Below are 22,792 nucleotides of genomic sequence, written 5' to 3'. Positions count from 1 at the left end.
GTGTGTAAATGATTGCGGAACGCGCCGAGAACTTATGCCAGCGTATGCGGAACTTGTGAGCCATACGTCGAGTACGTCGTAAAATTTTCAGCATGCTTGAAATTTCACGACGTACTAGACGTACCACGTAATATGCCAGCGTACTTCATTGTTTTTCAGCGTGCTCCTAACGTATACACAACTTACCCATACCGTATTCGACATGTTCCAGCGTTTTAGACACATTTTTCATAGGTCGGCATACGCTGGCTAAATCCTCAAGGTGTGACTGCAATGTTGACACTTCCAATTTTCAGGCGGTTATGATTTAAATCGGCGTGCGGCAGGTTTTTAACACAGAACGCCACGAGTTCGTCGGCGATACGTGCAGCGCGCTATGAGTAAGTTAAACTATCGTTGGGCATAGGTTGTGAACGCCGACAACAGGCTAAGCATTCGTTGGTATAAGTTATCTTTAACACAACGAAACGTTCTGTGCCCGTTACTAATAAGTTATGCATACGACCAACACGTGATGAATACGACCAAAACTTAAAAAAAAAAACTTCAAAACTTCAGCGTACGCCAACGTTGGTGGAGCATAAAGATCCCAAGGTGTATTTCAGTTGAAGAGTCGGTGGTTATCGCCGGAAGTCTGAACAAGTCCCAAATTTCTGCCATAACAAACAGGGCACTGCTTCAGCGACATTCCCCCCCAGTGATTCTACAATCAACAGCCAAATATGTAATTGTGTATTTACTAATAAACGATGGCTTGGAGGAATATATTGATCTTGCTTTGATAAAGGACCAACGTCCGATATGTCAGCTTCAGTTTGCTTCACCACAGCAGTTAGCGTTCTTTACTTTTCAGTTCCGAGACAAAATTGAAGCTTACGGAAGAGCACGTTGACGAAGCATAAGAGGAAACGTTGTGCCAGCGAGGACATAGTTGGACACAAGTAAGGAAATGAGCTAACAACAAGAAAGGAGGGGAGGAAACAAAGTAACCTGCAAGAAGAGGGTTGGGTTGGATAAGGTTAATGGGGATAGAATAGATCACTGGTATAGATGGAGGATAACGGGAGGTAGCAGTGCACCACCTGCTATTTAAGTCATGGAGGGAAGGGTCGGATTGAACAGCTTCTGGAAGGCAGTTCGACAAACGGGAGAAAAGAGGAACCAAAGAATGAGGTGCACAGTCAGGCTGCATTTTGAGAGTTCAACCAGAAGGTGGTGACTGCAAGAGCGCACACAACCTGGAGGAGCTGATGAAGGACAGAGGGTTGAGAAGGAGCAGATGAATCGGTTACACCAGCGGATAGGCGGTAATAAACAGAGAGGCCACCGACCAGTCTTCAATGTGAGAGCAACAAGCCTCATCACATGAGATGCTGATAATACATCGATGGCAATTCACTTGCAACCCCTCAGTTGATAAGACCGATCCTTTGAACTGTCTGTCGACGCAGAGCGACACTTAATTTGACAAAGTCTAGAACTCTTCCACATCACAGAGTTGGTTCACTTCCAGTGTGCAAGGAACCACAGACAACACCTTATTTGTCGTCTACAGCACAGCGAGTCGTTTTCCGCCATCATCACGCATCGCTCTAATTTGCTTGTTTGTATTCCGATGGTACGCAACACGTTGACGTTCGCTCCTTGTAAATGAAATTGGAGGTAAATCCCACCATTAAATTTCCGAGTCTGCTCCAAGTGACACCATATTGTCTTTTCAAAGCCGAAATAAACGATCTTCTCAAAGTTTGAGTGATGTTTTAATGCCCTTTTGCTTTTTAAAAAAAAAAGGGGGGGGGATGTCGACTATTTATTTTATTCCTCCTTAAATTACTGCACATAATAATGCCCTATATTTTATATCACATCCAATAAAGGGAGAGCAAAATATAGCTGTGACCCAGGTTAATGAGACAAACACTGCCCCAATAAAACTGCCACGACGGGGGAAATGAATCGGAGCAAAGACAAAGTGTGAAGTCAGCCACCAGGGGCTCGATTAAGGGGCGAAAAACAGGATGAATGAGTCAAATAAATAAACAGAAAACGAGGATTAACACGAATGTTTACACTCATATCGCAGAGGCTTATTGCCAAATCTTTCAGCCATAGCAGGGGTTGTCATTTAATCACTTGGTGGCAAGCTTCAGTCTCACCTCATACTCAGGACATCATTACCCAGCAATGTTCTCAGTGCCTGTCTGTTTTTAATGATCTTCTTTTGGGTGTGTGTGTTTGTGTGTGTTGGTTGACCTTCGTATCGGAAGAAGGCCATTCACATAAGACATGTGAACCACCTGGTCAATTTGTTTGTTGGTTTCATGGAGCAGAAGCTGCTGCCCAGCAGCAACGACACTCTGAGATGGCAAAGTGGTGTAACCTGTTGTCATGAAACCTCCAAGAAGAGCAGACTGCTTGTTCCCCGCAGTTGAGGCATGAATTTGTGATTTGTTCAGCGTTGGCGATAAGTCACCTTCTCTTTGTTAAAAACACCATGGGATCTTTGAGTTCCACCGAATTTTTTCGTGTTCAGGCTGCGGCTGCTGTTTGCATCATTTTTTTCTGAAAGCGGGGCTATGCCTCAAATGCAGTGCCCCTGTTACCAGTAAGCTGGTAATCACTTTGCTGACCTTGACAGGACGACAGGAGCTCGAACTCAAGATCCAAAGATCTTAACCCAGCTGCCTTAACGGTTAAGCCATCAACCAGACTTGGTCCACCAGGTAATGCTCGCAGATGGGACACCCAGTTTAACGTCCATCTGAGGGATGGCACACTTTATGATGCAACACCTTGCCTGTGAAACACCAACCCAACAGTACATAGTCAGATTGGGAATCGAACCGAGACCGGACAGCGGAAAGTTAAATGCACTCGCTCTCCAGCATCCTTTCTGACACATTTGTCCTTGATGTCCTTACATATCCAATTTAATCTACTGGCAACAACTATTTCGCCACAGTACTGTCGTAAACACCTAAACAACAGGGTAGTTTCACATCCACATGATTTTGTGGACTCCATGGCCAGCCTGTCGTCTAAGACGGAAAGCTGACGATGTATCCTGACCTGGACCGCATTATCAGCCTTCCAAAGGGGACGACGTGCTCCATGACAAATGGGCCCCTGCTGATGCTGCATCAGAACAGAAAGTTTTCATTTTATGTTTCTCCGACTCCAACTCTTCCTTCGAACCATCTTGGAAGCCTTGGAAACGTTAGCTCGTGAACTCCTTACCTGGTCAGCGTGTAGTTATCAAAACACTGCGTTTGTGTACTCGCACCATTTCAATTATTAATCCATATTGAACAGATGGCTTGCGGAATAAAACAACTGTTCCGCTTATGTGTTGCTGTGTCAGGACAATTAAACTTATTAAGCCTTATCAAACACGCTGCCGGCGGTTTAGATTCCTGGAATCCTGGCCCACCATCTGCCACCCCAAATGTATATGATATTTTTGTGCATTTTCTTTGTGTTTGATTTTTTTTTTCCTCCCCCTGTTCCTCGTTCCAATGGGTAATCCACCTTGCAGTTGCTAATGAACCCGCAATGGAACCCAGAGGTTAATCGATGTCATCACGTTTTGCTCGATTCGTTTTATCATCACTTGTTTATCTTAATTATTGATCTCTAATGAGGGTTGTTCAAAAAGTTATTGGAACGTGTTAGGAGAAAATACAATGAACTTGGACGCTGGAGGAGGTAATTTGGCTCATTCATGCCTGCACTTTATCTGCAACACATGGATTCAACCCATCAGTTGATATATGAGTACATCATTTCACTGAAGGGAAGGGGTGGAATTGGAGAAGAGAACAACGGGACAGGTGCAGGGATATCATCAGGGTGTTTTGGAAATGTCTATTTTTAATTGATTTGGGTGGAAAGGGAGGGGGAGCGGGTGTTGAGGGTTGTCGGGCGAGGAATTAACAAACACCGACATCACAATCACTGCATATATACACAATCGCCAAGACACAAAACCTGCTCGTGCACAACACATAAGCGGAGCTAGTCTTGCCAATATTCATGCACTCCTCTATCCCCGATACTTACAGGTACCTACCAAAGTGAAATTTAAAGTTGTCTCCTGTATTTGCAACCAGACTTGTCGGTACCTGTGCAGGAGGATGAAAGTCTGAGTCTTCAGGTCCTTGGTGCTTCCGGTCTTGTTCTACGGATGCGAGACTTGGACTCTGACCAGGGATCTGAGACGGAGACTTAATTCCTTTGGTACCAGGTCTCTTCGGAGAATCCTTGGTGATTGCGGTCAGACTTTGTGTCCAACGAGCGTTTGCTGAGAGAGACTCAAATGAGATTTGTTACCTGCATAGTCCGTGAGCGTCAGTTGCGGCTGTATGGACATGTGGTTCGTTTTCCTTATGCTGATCCTGCTCACCAGATTCTCTCAGCGAGGGAGTCTCCTGAGTGGAGGAGGCCTATGGGCCGACCACGTGCCTCGTGATTGCAGCAGGTTGATCGGCATCTCAAGGAGATGGGGATGGGCCAGGCATCTGCCTGGGGGATGGCCAGATGGAGGCCGCTGGAGTACCGGCGGAAAGTGGACGCAGCAACGCGCTGCTCCGGTGCATGCTCCCATACCTGACCTGACCTGACTTATTGTCATGATGGTTAGAGCATCTGTTCTGAATCTGGGAGGTCGGTAGTCCAAACCCTGGCCGAGTCATACCAAAAACGTTTTTGATAATGGTATGTGTTGCTTCCTTGCTTGACACACTCAATATGTAAAAGGAAAGTGAGCAGACAAACAATTCTGGGAAGGCAATGGCAAACTACCCAGTATAACCCTTGCCAAGAAACTTCTTTGGCAGCACAATCGCTCTGTAAATAGTATGGTACATCAAATCAAATCAAATCAAAACTGTTTCTGTCACGACCTTTTCAGGGAGACAGTTCCGTGCATTAACTACTCTGGGTGAAAGACCATGACCTTACTACCATCCTAATTGTCCTCTTCTTTAATCTCAGGCTGTGGCCCCTGGTCCTGCGTCACTCTCTGTTCTGCTGAAAACTACATACATTGTTCTTGTCCCCTGCATCTCTGACAAGGTCGGAGACAGGGGACATTACATTGCGCTCCGTCAGACTGTCTGACCGACCGATCATCCGTCCATGTACATTTGTTTACGCGATATTTCAAATCCCCTTGAACATTTAGCTTTCATATTGCAGATATCTATTCCTCATGACATTATCTCAACCTGATTAGATCACTGCGGTGATTGGCTGAATTATTTTGCCATGGTAACAATCTCGGTAACTTGTCTTGTGTCCCCGTGATATTTCAAAAAACGTTCAACATTTAGCTTTGATATTACACAGATCTATTCCCCCATTATACCAATCAAAATGTTGTGGACCCAGATTATCAGCTCCTTGCTCTTTTCCAATTACTTCTTATCAAATGTTATTTGTCAGGAAATCCTTCTTTCTCATGATAAATATTTGTATGTTGGAAAAAATATAACTTTGACGTTTCTTGTACCAATGTGAGTATCTTGTCACAAAAACCTTTTTGAACATCATCCTCGTTCGCTTTCTTTAGAATTATTTATTCTTTTATCAATCTGTTATTTTTAACCTTTACTGATTAAGAAATGTTATGTTCCCTGCTGGGTTTTTTTTTTTTCATAGTTCAAAGCTGGTGGCATGTTTTTTTTGTTTTTTTTTTAGTTTAATCAAGCACCTTGACCTGGTCATAGTTTAACACTGAATTGACTGTCAAGAACAGATTGTTGATATTAAGCTTTTCACAGTTTCACATGACTGGTGCACATCGTAGTGATCTGTGAGAAATGGCATTTCTTTTTCCCTGTTATTCTTCACATCTAAATCCCTTTGTCCAGCTTAAAAATTAATATCCACTAAGTACTTACACATTTACATGCGGATAACCTTGTCCTTGATGTCATGTATGACCTTGTCCATTTGGTAGAGGACTGAGATTTTTTATATTTTTTTTAATCCTTCAGGACTCTGAATCTCACAAGTGAAGCAGCAAATGCATTAACGGGGTTAATCGAGTCGAGAACCTTGGTCAAAAATAAAGGGATTGTAAAAAGAAGAAGTCAGACTGAAAGTTTGGATTCTCATTGGGCTTCAACAAATTTCGCACATATTTGTTGAAGGACACTCGATGACACCTTTACAGGGAACCGGATACTTGGACGTAGGCCGTCGTTCTCTTGTCCCATCCCTGCTGCCATCCAATTACGTTTCGAGGATTCGAGAACAGCTTGACGGGTTCCTGACCCTCGTCGACACAATGTAAATACAGAAGGCTGGTTCTCCTTGACTTCACGTGAATGCATGAATCCAAACCGAATCGAGGTTCAGTGCAGTTGGCACGACATTGGGCCGTGATGTTTGTGATTGAAGAATGCATCAGGAATTTATGCGCTTTACACAATGGCCACACCACCGTCCTCAATTCCAATTAACTTCTGAATCGGGTGGAATGAGGTGGTGAATATGTAAAGTGAGCATATATAAAGATAAACTGTTTGCGAGGGAATGTGACTTTGATGTCCTTCCTTGGGGACATCGTTCATTTGCATTTCAGAGCTCGTCTTTTTTGATGCCGACAAGAAAGGAAAAAAAAAGAACAGAGAAATCGAAAAATTGTGTAACGTTGAAGTAATCGAAAGAGATTGATACCGTAAGTAACTTCAACGTGATTTGTTTCACTGGTGGAGGAAAGCAACTCGTCAGATGGTGTTGGTTGACTCTCTTGGAATAAGGACCGTTTTATGCAATAGGCAAAAAGGGTCAGTTGGCCAGGACCCACTGTCATCAGGGACCCACTGTCATCAGGGGCCCACAGTGGTTGAGAAAGAGTGTTCTTTCACAAAATTGAAGTGCATAAAGTCAGTCATGTTCTGCAATTCAAGAACAACACCTCAATTCTTTGACATTAATGTCAATTGACAACAACATTTTGAAGCTGGTAGACTTCACCGACATCATTGTTCAGTTTGCAAGACGAAAAGCCAGAAGAAGAAAAAACGTTGTGCGGAATGGTGTTGAGACACAATCCTGTGATATTGGCACAACGATTCAAAACTCAAGTCTTGTTTCGCCGCATGTAATTGGGAGAAATAATGCAGATATTAAGTTGATCCAAAATTAATTAACTCTAAGAGATTTATTCGATTGCATTTTGATTGACTCGGTGCAAATGTACGCTCATTATGTTGTGGGCTCTTTTTATTCCACGCGATGACATAATCCGACAGCACATTATGGAATGAAACTCACAACAGATCTTTCACACACACGATGTAGTACTTTATATCGATGAATATTGGACAAACGAAACAGTATGCATCGACACTCAGGTTGGGAGGTGGGAGTGGGTGTTTGGAGGGGACAGAGTGTCCCCAATGCATTGCAGAATGCATGAAAGGTTGTTCTCACCATACCGATGAGAATGGTTTTAGGGAGAATGTTTCATATGTGATTTGGTTCAAGAAACTTGAGAAAATGGACAACAAATTAACATTTTATCGGCGCTGTTGCATTTCCTTGAGATTGCTTCACCCCACTATGCTTGAATCTCACAAAGCTTGAGTCGGATGCTTTGAGTGCGCAGATGTGTGGCTGAGCAGCTCTTCCAGCACATCCCAATTGCACAGTAGCTGTGACAACCAGGAACTTGCTTAACCTGACGTACAGCGAACAGCCACTGGAATCGGGTGTAAAAATTCTGTATGATGTGGTGCCAAGGAAGCAGGATTGTCGGGTTTCCATTTTGATTTTACTTTTCAAACAAGGAAGGGGTTAAACGCGACAGATGCTTGGGCACATCGTTTGCGCTTGTGAAGTGTTGGCAACTACAGCATTTAAGCAGCCACGTTCTCAGGCATATCTTGTCCAATGAGGCATGTGTATGCAATCGAATGAAAGGACGACTGGGAAGAAGAATCACATTTTCCGACACACGCGGCGTATATCCATCAGATGGCTGAAGCGGATGGATGACTCAACATGAGCCTTGGTCCAATGGAATGCAACACAAGTTCATATAAATACAGAGGTGGTCGACCACTGCAGAAAGACCTCTCCATAAATTACCAAAGGAAAGAACAAATAAAAAGGGGGGAGTGAGCAAAGCCAGCATTTTAGGTGTGTGTGTGTGTGTGTGTGTGTGTGTGTGTGTGTGTGTGTGTGTGTGTGTGTGTGTGTGTGTGTGTGTGTGTGTGTGTGTGTGTGTGTGTGTGTGTGTGTGTGTGTGTTTGTGTGTGTGTGTGTGTGTAACCATGCAAGTTTAAGTTTACATTGGCAAAATGTCACAGAAACCCTGAAGGCACTGATCCATGGTAAATTCTGCAAGGTCATAGTGAATGGTTTTATTTATTTATTTATGATAGTTTGCTGATACTATAACACCATTCTCGGCATACATTTCATTTCTGCTACAGCAACTCATAAGCCCATCCATTCGTTTTGCCGTTATGGATGGATCTGCTTGACGTGGAGGTTGGTGTGGAATACGATTAGAGCAAACTAGTTTGTGATGTGAGGATGAGGAAAACACTTGCATGGAGGATCCAAAGAAAAAAACAAAGCAGGTTCATAGTTTGCTCTTTCGTAAAGGGCTCTCAGCTGGAATATCGTTTTTATGTTGATTCAAATGACCGGGTGTAGGGACATCACTTCCAAACAACAGGGGAGGGGACGATCACTGACAAAAACTCCCAAAAGAACGAAAATTTATAAATAACAGGGAGAGGCTGTGGTTCCAAACGACAAGAAAGGACTTGCTTCAAAGGACAAGGAAGAACATTTGTTTCAAACCGACAGGGAAGGACTATGGCTACAAATGAGAGGGAAGGACTATGGCTACAAATGAGAGGGAAGGACTATGGCTACAAATGAGAGGGAAGGAGTCTGGCTACAAATGAGAGGGAAGGACTCTGGCTACAAATGAGAGGGAAGGAGTCTGGCTACAAATGAGAGGGAAGGACTATGGATCAAGCTACATGGGAGAGGCCACCATATTCATTATTGTTCAATTCTATCTCTTAATATTGATGAATGAGGTATTTTCTGTGAAACCAAAATAATTGCCAACTTCATGGCCATGTTTTGTGCTGTTCGCAGGTACCTTCCCGAAGTGATGGGCGATGGCCTTGCTAATCAGATAAACAATCCTGAAGTGGAGCTGGATGTGATGCGGCCAAACCCCAGTGTGAGGCAGCAGATAATGGCTCTCCGCATCGCCACAAACCGCCTGCACAGTGCCTACAAAGGTGAAGATGAGGATTTTCAGGACAATGGTATGTAATGGGCAAATTCTTATAACATGATGGAACCTGTGGTGGAGAACATCAAACTTGTTCAATATCAATTCAAGTGTATTAACACAGGAGGTTCACAACACCTCATACAAAGGTGGCGAGATAGCAAAACACAAAGTAAGCTTTCTTTGGCTCAACAGCAGAGTTTCCTGCCTTGGCTCATAAGAACCAAAATAAATCTAAAAACAAAAACATATATATATTTTTTATATATATATATATATTTTTTATATATATATATATATATATATATATATATATATATATATATATATATATATATATATATATATATGTATGTATTGTTGCGGCTGTAGAAATTCGCAATAATGTATATATGTATGTGTGTATATATATATATATATATATATATATATATATATATATATATATATATATATATATATATATATATATATATATATATATATATATAATGTATATGTATTGTTGCAGCTGTGGAAATTCGCAATAATGTGTATATATATGTATTGTTACGGCTGTGGAAATTCACAATACACCATAAAGGGTCCTCAGGTGAGATATATCGATAAGTTCATGTGTAGTTAGCCCACACCTGTTGTTTAGAGGGAATATGTGTGATTCATCCGGGCTGCGATGCTTTGAGTTAGCCATTTTTCTTTCTCGATTGTTATTTTGGACCATTAAGCTGCCAACAACGCAAACAGCCACTACCTTTACCTTCACAACTCCATCCCGCAAACATCGCTTCACCGCCATTCCCAAACGACACCCACCAACCACCAAACCACCACAGCAAACCCCCCACCGCCTTCGCCTATCTCCTTCTACAACCATCGACCACACCACCAGTCAACACCAAACGTCGTGCTGTCCAGGGCCCGTTCGGTAATTGATGCCGATCGCGTCAAGCCGCGGGTACGAATGCATTCCTCTCAGGGAGAAATTCGGATCAGGAAGGGTTCACACCCCTTCTTCTCCGTCCAATGGGCGAGCATCGGGCGGTATAGCCCCGCCTCCAAGCGCGATGAACGTGGATTCTTTACGAGAGAGAATTCGGATCAAAAGAGGCTCACGCCCCTTTTGCCACGCCAATGGCTGAACAGAGGGTAGCGTGGCCCTGCCTCCAATCGCGTTTTGATCCTGAAATTTGCATATAGGCTCCTCCTCCAGTCTATAAAGATGCGAGCACAAGGCGACTCGCGTGGCTGGTCGGGGCGAGTGAAGACGGGAGTTCGGATCGAGTTGCAGTTCGAGTTCGGGTCGAGTGAAGGCGGTTGGTCGGGGCGAGTGAAGACGGGAGTTCGGATCGAGTTGCAGTTCAAGTTCGGGTCGAGTGAAGTCGACGTCGGCATCGAGGTTGCGGTGTGGGGGTCGCTCGTCTCGTCGTTGGTGCCGTCTCGTTGCGGGATCCAAGCCAGCCAGCCATTCCCCTCTCCTGACCCTGAGCATCAGCAATTCCCCCCCCCATCCACGCTGAGATAGTGCCGGGGGGCCCCGTTCCTCCCCCACCCTAAGCGTGGTGCCAACCAAACTGTTTGCGCGGAGCATGCTGGAGAGGGCTCGCCGACCACGCCAGGGGCACGGAGTCGGGGCGCAGCGGCGCGGACATTGCGGCTTGCCCGCCATCGCGTCATGAGAACATGGGTAAGACCTTCTCGGTCTCGTGGACCTGGCCGCTCCTCCAGGTTCCACGCACATTTGGTCCACGGACCTGTCTGTCTCCTTGCCTGTGAGGGTGGCTTTCTTTCCTTTGCTTTTTGAATGAGTGATGTGGCGCCGAGTCCCGACAAGTAGAACTGTATAAGTGTTGTAAATAATTGCCCTTTTATTCGGTCGTATTGCTTTTGCTTTTGTTGCATCATGTCTTGAATGTGAATATGTGCTTGTCTGTGTGTGTGTAAATAAAGTGCTTGCTTGTTGAACTGTTTCCCACTTTGCTTCGTCTCCTTCCTTTTGTTGAATCTCCATCTTGCATCGCGTAAGGGATTGATAGTGCGTTTAAAACGCCCGGTAAATAATCTGAACCGTCGAGGTCGACGATAACTCCGCTCGGTTATCTCTGCAGCACGGAACGAGCTGCTTAAGCGGTGCGTGTTCGGAGTCATCCTGTGGCGTGGTACAACTCCTCGATACGCTACTCGCGTGAGTACTTAGGTAAATCGACCATTCGGCGATCGGACCCTATTTCGCACGGGTAGAATGCGGACGGAGTTGTAGTGAGGTTAAACCCTCACCCGTGACTGGCTCCTGGCAGTAGTTCCAGGACGGTCACGACTGAATTGTCCGTTCCGGTGGACGACGCGGTCGCCATTCGAGTCAAGCGGCCGATTGCACGCCGGTGGGCTTGAATTCGCAACAGTATATGCACACACGTGCAATTATGGATTGCTGTGGAGGAACTTTGGGATGGATTCAAAACAGCGTAGTGCTTAACTTGTGTAGGCCCTCTTGGGTTGCTTTATGCAGCTTCTCCGGCTGGAGGAGTGTGGGAGGTGTCAATTATTTATGTATTCCTAGCCCTCTGGGTTTAGTTGATTAGGTTAGAGCCGATTGGCTATTCCCTCCATTAATAGGTGAGAGACGTGGGTATGATATGATTTAGTCTCATACCACAGAACCACCACTTTTGTCTTCTGCTTCACTGTCAATGGTATAGTTGAGCTACGGAGCGAGCAATCCCATAGAACAAATACCATGATAACCTCAACAAACCCTGACAAGGAAAGCCGTACCGGTCAAAAAACAAAGAAATGGCAGGAAGTCAAAGTTGTATCAATCTTTTTGAAACACCCATATATACACAGTTACACAATGTATGCATACATACATACATACATACAGACATAATACATATATGTTTTATTTTCTTTATATGGGCCTGTTTATCATTCCTATTGGAGTGCTGAGCTCATTATGTTGAGATCCTGATTTAAATCCTCTGTACTGTGTGGATTTGATCCATTCTTTACTGTTGGCCCTGTAATTCCTGTAAAGGCACAATGCAGATATCTCCTAATGTCCCTATTCGAAATGTAATTCATGTCCAAGCTCCCCCATGAGCCTTAGTATTGATCATGTAACTAAACACTGTAAAATGAAATAAAATAAAATAAAGCTGATGTCACATGTGCATGTTACAGGCAGAGAAATGAAAATAGAGGAGGGAGAGGTAAACAAAAGGAAAATAAATGGAGCAGAGAGGATCGATGGGGAATGTAGAGTGAGTGAAAAGGGGTCAAACATTTTATATTCATAAAATATAGATGGGTTCTCATTTAAAACTATGATCCTTCATGCACAAGATTCCAAATATTGTATCATTTTGTACATATCCCCTGCCAAGTCATCTTTTCCCTTTCCTTTTAAAGTTAGCAAATGTCCTCGAAGTTATTAAATATTTTAAAGTTAATAGTTACCAAATATTTTAAAGTTAGCAAACTGTCTATGAGAAAATCGTGCTAAAATACACAATTTGGTGTGTCTGTTTGTCTGTCTGTCTTTTTGACCATGATGCACTTGGTCATTACTCATCTAATCTCAAACAAACTTGACAGGAGGACTCAACCAAATTTGGTTGAGATTATCTCATGTCAAACAAACTTGAAAGGGTCACACGATGGACGTTGTAGCGACTTCATTTGTGTCCCTCATCAGGGGGCATTTTCCGCCTTCGACAAAATCCATGTTAAGGTATATATCCATGTTAAGGTGTATATCCGTGTGAAGGTATATATCCATGTTAAGGTATATATCCATGTTAAGGTATATATCCATGTTAAGGTGTATATCCGTGTGAAGGTGTATATCCATGTTAAGGTTATATCCATGTTAAGGTGTATATCCGTGTTAAGGTGTATATCCGTGTTAAGGTGTATATCCATGTTAAGGTTATATCCATGTTAAGGTGTATATCCGTGTTAAGGTGTATATCCGTGTTAAGGTGTATATCCATGTTAAGGTGTATATCCATGTTAAGGTGTATATCCGTGTTAAGGTGTATATCCGTGTTAAGGTGTATATCCGTGTTAAGGTGTATATCCATGTTAAGGTGTATATCCGTGTTAAGGTGTATATCCGTGTTAAGGTGTATATCCGTGTTAAGGTGTATATCCATGTTAAGGTGTATATCCATGTTAAGGTGTATATCCGTGTTAAGGTGTATATCCATGTTAAGGTGTATATCCGTGTTAAGATGTATATCCGTGTTAAGGTGTATATCCGTGTTAAGGTGTATATCCATGTTAAGGTGTATATCCGTGTTAAGGTGTATATCCGTGTTAAGATGTATATCCGTGTTAAGGTGTATATCCGTGTTAAGGTGTATATCCATGTTAAGGTGTATATCCGTGTTAAGATGTATATCCGTGTTAAGGTGTATATCCGTGTTAAGGTGTATATCCGTGTTAAGGTGTATATCAGTGTTAAGGTGTATATCCGTGTTAAGGTGTATATCCGTGTTAAGGTGTATATCCATGTTAAGTAGTATGTCCATGTTAAGGTGTATATCCATGTTAAGGTGTATATCCGTGTTAAGGTGTATATCCGTGTTAAGGTGTATATCCGTGTTAAGGTGTATATCCATGTTAAGGTGTATATCCGTGTTAAGGTGTATATCCATGTTAAGGTGTATATCCATGTTAAGGTGTATATCCATGTTAAGGTGTATATCCGTGTTAAGGTGTATATCCGTGTTAAGGTGTATATCCGTGTTAAGGTGTATATCCGTGTTAAGGTGTATATCCGTGTTAAGGTGTATATCCATGTTAAGGTGTATATCCATGTTAAGGTGTATATCCGTGTTAAGGTGTATATCCGTGTTAAGGTGTATATCCATGTTAAGGTGTATATCCGTGTTAAGGTGTATATCCGTGTTAAGGTGTATATCCGTGTTAAGGTGTATATCCATGTTAAGGTGTATATCCATGTTAAGGTGTATATCCGTGTTAAGGTGTATATCCATGTTAAGGTGTATATCCGTGTTAAGATGTATATCCGTGTTAAGGTGTATATCCGTGTTAAGGTGTATATCCGTGTTAAGGTGTATATCCGTGTTAAGGTGTATATCCGTGTTAAGGTGTATATCCGTGTTAAGGTGTATATCCGTGTTAAGGTGTATATCCGTGTTAAGGTGTATATCCGTGTTAAGGTGTATATCCATGTTAAGGTGTATATCCGTGTTAAGATGTATATCCGTGTTAAGGTGTATATCCGTGTTAAGGTGTATATCCGTGTTAAGGTGTATATCCATGTTAAGTAGTATATCCATGTTAAGGTGTATATCCGTGTTAAGGTGTATATCCGTGTTAAGGTGTATATCCGTGTTAAGGTGTATATCCGTGTTAAGGTGTATATCCATGTTAAGGTGTATATCCGTGTTAAGGTGTATATCCGTGTTAAGGTGTATATCCGTGTTAAGGTGTATATCCGTGTTAAGGTGTATATCCGTGTTAAGGTGTATATCCGTGTTAAGGTGTATATCCGTGTTAAGGTGTATATCCGTGTTCAGGTGTATATCCGTGTTAAGGTGTATATCCGTGTTAAGGTGTATATCCGTGTTAAGGTGTATATCCGTGTTAAGATGTATATCCGTGTTAAGGTGTATATCCGTGTTAAGGTGTATATCCGTGTTAAGGTGTATATCCGTGTTAAGGTGTATATCCGTGTTAAGATGTATATCCATGTTAAGGTGTATATCCGTGTTAAGGTGTATATCCATGTTAAGGTGTATATCCATGTTAAGGTGTATATCCATGTTAAGGTGTATATCCGTGTTAAGGTGTATATCCGTGTTAAGGTGTATATCCGTGTTAAGGTGTATATCCGTGTTAAGGTGTATATCCATGTTAAGGTGTATATCCATGTTAAGGTGTATATCTGTGTTAAGGTGTATATCCGTGTTAAGGTGTATATCCATGTTAAGGTGTATATCCGTGTTAAGGTGTATATCCATGTTAAGGTGTATATCCGTGTTAAGATAGCTAATTGTGGTGTTTCACCAAGGCCGCTTCCAATAACACAATAAAAATACACCCGAGCTGGTTTGACGGTCAGCTCGGATACAAAACTTGATACAACCGAGTGTTAATCAACCTTAGCGATTATGAAAAGTGAAAACAGAATTTAAATCGAACTTAAAATAACCGCGTAAAGTCGTGTTGAAGTCAGCGGACCTCGTGTTGTCAAATAAACAGGGCTAGACGACAGAGGTAACGAGAAATTAGTTGGACGGATTAAACCTTCTTAATAATCCCTATGAAACCCATTATGCATTATTGCCGTTCGATGCTTCCTTACAGGCCATTCGACCAATCGGTCAGTTTGCACTTGATGACCCTGTAACCTTGACCCTGAGGTGAAAATGTGAAAAAGGGCTCAACCGATCTATAGAGAGCAACTAGTATTATCATCGTGTCAAGTTAGAACTCAATTGGCCAAGACGTCTAGGAGGAGATAGAAAAATAAAAATTGTTGCCAGACGGACGGACAAATCTGAGGACTTCGAAAGGTTATATTAGGTTAGCGAGCTGACCGAAAAAACAAGACCAATGATAATATCATAATATTAATGTTATTACAAAACAATATGAATACTAAGAATATCCCTCCTCCCCAAGAGCTATTTCTTTATTGGACAAACACCGTGTTAAGGTGTATAAATAGATTATGATGGTGTTTTGTGGGGCGCCCCTACCATAATTATTATTATTTTTAATAAACCACAAACATGTATGAAGACCTTTTCAAAGGGTATGTTTTCTTTCTTTTTTTTAAACAGAGGCCTTTGTCTCTGCTGATTGGATTCTTCTCCTCCTCCTCTTCCCTTCATAAGGAGTGAGGTCCAATGGCCCCAAGCTTCTGCCCTGTCTTGACCACGATACTCCTCCACCTTCCTCTGTCCTCAGCCAACTCTCTCCACTCTCCAACCACCTCCACCTGACTGATATCTGTCCTCCCACAATCCTCCCCTCTCAACCACAGTCGACCTCTTTTCCTCATACCTTTCTCCCTCGACCTATCTGCTCTCTTTGCCATTCTCTCTTCCCCCCATCTTCACCAAATGTCCAGCTTTCACCAACCTCCCCGTCAAACTAACCTGCACACCAAACTCCTCCATCAGTTTATCCATCCTCCTTCTATCCACCCTCTTCACGACTGCAATCCTCATGACCCAGTTGTTCTCGCAAACCTGCAGCCTTTATTGTTCTCTCTTTCAGTGCCACTGTCTCCGGACCGTAGAGGTGGCTGGCATTACACACGACATTAGAACCTTCCCTTTCATCTTACTTCATATATTTCCATCTGCCATTACACCCTCCACCCTCCTCCATGCATTCACACCCACCTGAAACCTCCTCCGCACCTCTGTTTCGGATTGACCATCCCTGGTCACTGTTCTTCCCGTATATGCAAACATATTTCCCCCTCTGATCTCCTTTCCATCTAACCTGATGATCATTTATTTTCTCTGCTGCCTGACCCACATCACTTGAGTTTTCTCCATACTCATCTTCAGCCCACATTTTTCAAATGTCACCTTCCACTCCCACAGACCACAGTACTTCTCGGATCTCCCACCCACTCTCCACAACAGTCAGATTGTCCGCAGACAGCATCCTCCCCAAACTACCCCTCAAGCTCACCTTCCTGCTTACCAACCCCATCACCATGATAAACACGAGTGGGCTGAGAGAGCGTCCCTGCCTCAAACCGATGTTCACGCTAAACTCAACAGAAATCCTTTGACCAACCAAAACTCTTCCCTTCATTCGCTTGTACATCCCTTCCACCAACCTAACTTCTGCTTCTGGCACTCCCAACCATCTCGGTGGCGCCATCACCGTCTCTCTTGGGACAGTGGCGTAAGCCTTCTCAAAATCCACAAATCGCAATGCCATTTCATTTTGCACCCCCAATCTCTTCTCCACCAGCTTAGTAAGCATGAATATCCTTCATCCCTCTACCCTTTCTAAACCCCTGCTGCTCTTCCCCGATCTCCATCTCCACGCACTTCCTTATCCTCCCATCCAGAATCCTCTCCAGCACCTTCATGACATGACTAAGGAGCATGCAATGCCCCTGTGCTTCCCCGGACCTTGAACATCTCCCTTCCGGCACCCTTCCACATCAGCAAAATTAACCCTGTCCTCAAATCCTCAAGAATTGAACCCTCTCTCATACATACATTCGCATTGCTGTCTGATATTGTTTGAAAACATTTCTGAGCCTTCACTACCAACTGAAGTTGACGACATCGAGTGAGTTAGCAGAAAAAAAAAACCCATGACATCATGCTCTTCCACAAGCCTCGACGATGTATACACAAAAGAAAGAAAAAAAGTCGCTGCTGTTGTTTTACACTCAATGAAAGGGAGGAAACCAGACGTTCTTGAGGCATTATATGATTATCGCAGCCTCCGCAGACTAACGGACACGGGCCTGGATCTACTCTAATCTATAAACCCCAGAGAGGGCAATAACATAATTCTTCCTGCCACTCCTGGAGGAAGTGAGTTTACTACAAAAAGGAAAACTTGCATACAGGAAGAAACTTGGGCCAATTGGCCCATCATGCCGTATCTACACAACAGCGCGATGCATGGTGTTGATCGTTTGACTGACCTCAAGCTTGAAATTTTGCTAGAGTATCAGCACATAATACACCAGGAGGTCTTTAATGTCCACAAATCAATTGCAAACGTGACAGGTGGCTTTATTCGACAATCCATAGAAAGTGATGCTCCTGCCAGAACGACACCAAAATAGCAGTTTTAATCGGATTCACCTCCATGAAGGAACAAATACTTGGTCAAAATGCTGAGATGAGCAGACGACCAACTGAGCTACCCTTCTGTCAATCCATTTGACGACACTTTGAGGGAGGACTTTAGGGGCCTGCTGTGGAGGTTTCTCATCCAACATACAAATACTAATCACGAATCAAGCTCAACTCTGTTTGACTTCAAACATCTCACAGAATCGAGTAAATTCAAGCCGATAGTTCGCAAGCAATATATGGGTGATATCACCAATATTCGGTGTTGTGTGGAAGTGTTTCTTGTAATGGCCAACGAGAAATGAAAATTCAACCGTCCTTGTCATGACATGAAAGGAAACATATCATGAAGATACCAGTTGCTTTTTCAATGAAATGCTGCTTCATAGCTCCATCACGTGCCGCATGCACTCCGTGTAACAGTCACGCCTTCGGAAGCTGAGAGGCAAAGAGAAACCTGTTCATGGAACATGGGCCGCAGGATTGATTGCTGAACAGAGTGGGACAAGAAAAGAGCACGTGCCGGTGGAATTGTGCTTTTATAAGTTGCCTTTTGTCCAGAAGTCATTGAGATGGCCACGCGGGTGATACAGGCAGCTGCCACTGGGGTTTCTTTGTGCTGCGCTGTATTCTGACATTCCTGGGTCAATTTCCATCAGCTTCTGGTAATACCCTGTGGATTTGAATCGATCTTAGCATCGCACGTGTGAAGCTTGACATCTGTACAAGGCGAGCAAGGACTCGAGCCTATTCTTCACCCACTCTCCCCTCCTCGCAGCCCCACATCCCCCACTGCCATCACATAGAAAGAACGAGGGTGATCGTGACATTGGCATTGCTAGCTCTCAGCCAAAATGTGAACCCCTCAGGTCCTTGCCGTAAACATGGATCTTCCCACCTCAGTGATGGTCAGCACAAACGGCCCCATTTTTAATAAGTTAACTTTATCTGACACTTTTTATTCGAACGTAGGTTTTTATTATTATTATTATTATTATTATTATTATTATTATTATTATTATTATTATTATTGTGTAGCGCTTTTTACAGAAATCACATGCAGGATGAAGACATTAGGAGATGTCAGCAAACCCTTTAATACACACGTGAAAAGAATATCAGTCGAAATTTGGACAAATCAACACAGTTGATGGGATTTAAACTTGGAACCTCAGCATCGCGAGCTACGCGCTCAGATAGGCAAGCGAAACAAACCAAAGTTACTCTGGCAATGCAAGTTATATTTTTTTCTGATGTGATTTCATTTACCAATGACTTGTAACTTTAAAACTTCCTTCATGTTGATTCCACTAACAAAATTGCATTTGTTTATTGTAACAGGAATTGAATCTCTTGTTCTTTGTTAATTTGGTGACGATGTGCTTAGTATTCGTGGACATTTGGTGGTTAATATTGATAGCAAATCCGTATCTGACTGATACTTAGGCTGTGGCTTAGCCGCTGATGCAGTGCCCCCAAGTGGCCACAGTGGCCAAATGTATTCGAGCATTTTTCAATTGGGTTAGAGCACTGCTCCAAAGGGAGTACCTTTGTGAAAGATACCGTCGGATGTGTTGGCCGGCAGGGTGAGCAACGATTGAATTATATTTTGTCTGTGTGCAGGCGATGATGGAAGTGGGTCCGGCAGCGGCAGCGGATGCCTTGAAGACCACTGTCCTCTCGACGAATTCACAACCGAAGTTCCCAAGGCCAGAATAGAAAAGATTTCTCGAATAAACGCGCAGGCGAGGAACGGTCCACCGTCACCGACTTTGCTACTTGCTGCTGCCCTGCTGCCTATCTGCTTCCTAACAGCAGCATGTTAGGCACCAGTTCAACTTCAAGTCCCCACAATCTCACCACCTGCGAGTGCAACGAAAGAGACTGCACTCTGACAATGATGCCTCCTTTTGTAAGATGTTTAAAAAAAACAAATGGGGGACAAAAACTCGTCTGCAAACAAGACTTGGCAGTCTTTTTTTGGTCCAAACTGAACCAATAGTTGGGATTTTTTTTTTTTGAATTTGTTTATCTCTGTGTTGACCACTTACTGCCGTTGACACTTGGCAATCACTTTTGAATGCCATGTCCAGGCACGTGTCGTGGTGTATTTTATGATTCATTTTAGACGACTGTGCTCAACGAGCAGACAAGCTTGCCGGAAGTGCGTACGTTTGCTGCCAAGTCACACAAGTTACAAGTTGTTTTGCTAATCCCATGACTGCGCCATCAAGATCCAAAGGTGCTGATCCTGCTTCTGAGTGACAATTTCAAAATGACTGCAAGCTTCGACGCGCGTCACCATTCATCTCGACCGCCAATTCGCGTGACTGTGTCGCACATGGTCTCGTCGTTTCGCTGCCAATCAGTGGCAACATTTGTGACAGCGTGGAAGCTGAAAACACGAGCAGCAAATGCAGCCACCATGAACATTCTATTACTTTGGAAAAATGATAAGCCTCCCATATCAGTTTGTATTTTCCGATTGAGCACAGACAGGATTATAAATTAGATGCCGTTGTCCCTCATGCTTGCAAACGACAAGACTTGTGAAAATCCTCCCATTACTCTGCTAAAAATGATTACCCTCGTAAAGATTGACTCTATTAGAGTCGGAACAAAACGCTGTACTTTATTTTATTTTATTTGTTGAAATGTGCCGCTTCCTTGACCATCCCAATTGTTCCCAACACCTTCTGGGGTCACCCAAGGGTAACGGTTTTGGCTCGAGTCTTTCTGGAACCAGCTGGCTATATCTGGCGTTTGGATGTAAGAGATTTGGGGAGGAATTTGTAATTTGTTCAAGGATAATGGTGAAAACTCACCGACGCTTCACACAACACGCAGAAGGATCTTTAATATCCACCACCGACCAGTCCTGGGGGACCGATCCTCCTGCTCGTCCTTCCTATGGATGGCATACCCATTAATGCCTGTGAAACTCCAGGGTGGCAATTTATAGCTGGGTCGAGATTCAAACCCAGGCTTGATAGCTTAGAGGCGAATGTGCATACCTCCAGGCTACCCTGCCCGACTTGTTGCTTTCACTGCTTCGTCACTGAAATTTGCTTATCACATCAATATTGATCAACTGACTGTAGTTTTGCAACAAAATGAAATAAGATAAAGGGCCATTGGCATTATTTAACTTCAGCAGTTGCAACATGTCATAACTAGATTAATGAAAACTTTTTCTCATAAATTTATCCCAACTATGATGTTCATGTGGGGAGGTCCAGAAGGATAAGAATTTTTTTTTTGGAAAACTGAACTTACAGATAACTCCCCGATGATATCGGATGTATGTTGGGCAAAATCACCATATTAGGTATTTGAAAGTATTGATTTATGTCATGGTTATAGTTTGTTTCTCACATTTGATATTCGTATGGTAAAGCACGTGCGAGTGCCAATTTTAATCGCAGTAACTGGTCATGTTGATTTTACTGTAATTATACTTTCAATTTTAAAAGTTGTTTTTGTCTTGAAAGTACGTACTTAGTTTTTCTGCAGGGGATGTTCTGGGTTATCTGCTTGTATAAGGGAGGGTTTGTGCATTGGTGTTTTGCCTTTTGCGTCCCTGCAAGAAAGCCGGACTCTGCTCCGTGCAGATCTGCAGACTTAACAGCGCCTTCTGCCTTTGTACGGTTGTATAAAATTAGCTACCTTTTTTGTAAATGATTGTGCCACACATCAAGTTTCTAACAATTTGTGGGCTCGAGCGGGTGCACAAAAGGACAGTGGGATGACCTTCTTATATATAGCAACATGACGCTACATGAAGGAATATGGGAAATGTCTCCAAACGTATCATTCTGGCCTGCACCTGCGATTGAACTGTAAAACCGTGAGCCATGTCATAGATGACCGGAGCTGACATCGCAAAGGTGACGGTGAGTTTTACAGCAATTTATAACCTTTGCCAATTTGGTGTACACTGCTTACCTGCAGGTTGTAAGATATTTTGGATTGTGTAATATTGTGACGTGTTATATAGCTGGTAGTTTGTAAAAAGAAAAAGAAAAATAAGTTACATTGTTTTATTAAAAGAAAACAAGGGGTTAATCGTACATTTAGTAGTTAAATCGTGGTTCCATTACAGGCAGGCATCCATGAGTCGATGCTACAACTAAATAAATATATATGTATATGTATATGTATATATATATATATATATATATATATATATATATATATATATATATATATATATATGTATATGTATATGTATATATATATATATATACACACACACACACACACACTAGGAATAATTGACATTGATGAAAAATAAATCTTGCCCTTCTGAGAAATGCTGAAACACTTGATCGTAGAGGAAAGAGCCAATGCAACAACTGCCCTTGGCTGGAGAAACGAGTGATGAAGTTGCTGGCCGCACGCACGATTGTTGAACTCATGCCTTGTCTTGTTGGGAGTGTATGACACAATGTGGCTTGATAATAAAATGAAAATGCTTACAGCTAGTGCCTTTTACTTTTCCTTCCTTGACATATACATTTCTGTGTTGTCGTTTTTGTCAGAACTGAAGGACAGCAGTTTATGCAATGGTGTTAAGGGAGCAAACAGAGCTAATATTTACTTTAACTATTTACAGTACTTGTCTTATATGGCGTCATAGAAAAGGGGAATAAAAATAATGAAGGTTTTACCCGAGGGATTGAGGGGGGTTAGGCGGACACCCTATGCTGTA

The 22,792-nt window shown here is 42.8% G+C and overlaps 1 protein-coding gene across 5 annotated transcripts in view; it reads left to right on the top strand.

The window, feature by feature from the left end:
• The window catches only part of LOC147026907 (glypican-6-like), a 475,934-nt gene extending 453,373 nt beyond the window's left edge, over positions 1-22,561 (top strand). For 4 of the 5 annotated variants that reach the window (XM_085882807.1, XM_085882805.1, XM_085882804.1 and 1 more), the window contains 2 exons: positions 9,127-9,302; positions 19,705-22,561. In XM_085882807.1, coding sequence (XP_085738933.1) covers positions 9,127-9,302; positions 19,705-19,907 — 379 coding nt within the window. In that variant the 3' untranslated portion in view covers positions 19,908-22,561. The remainder of the gene's footprint in view (positions 1-9,126; positions 9,303-19,704) is intronic. The other variant, XM_085882808.1, reaches the window with a different exon arrangement.
• Positions 22,562-22,792: the final 231 nt, after the last annotated feature.

The sequence above is a fragment of the Eptatretus burgeri genome, chromosome 5, assembly GCF_056783735.1.
Source record: "Eptatretus burgeri isolate ZD-2024b chromosome 5, Ebu_testis_v1, whole genome shotgun sequence".
In the NCBI taxonomy this organism is placed as follows: domain Eukaryota; kingdom Metazoa; phylum Chordata; class Myxini; order Myxiniformes; family Myxinidae; genus Eptatretus; species Eptatretus burgeri.
The sequence above is the reverse complement of the archived record's forward strand: the minus strand, read 5'-3'. Positions and strand labels throughout refer to the sequence as shown.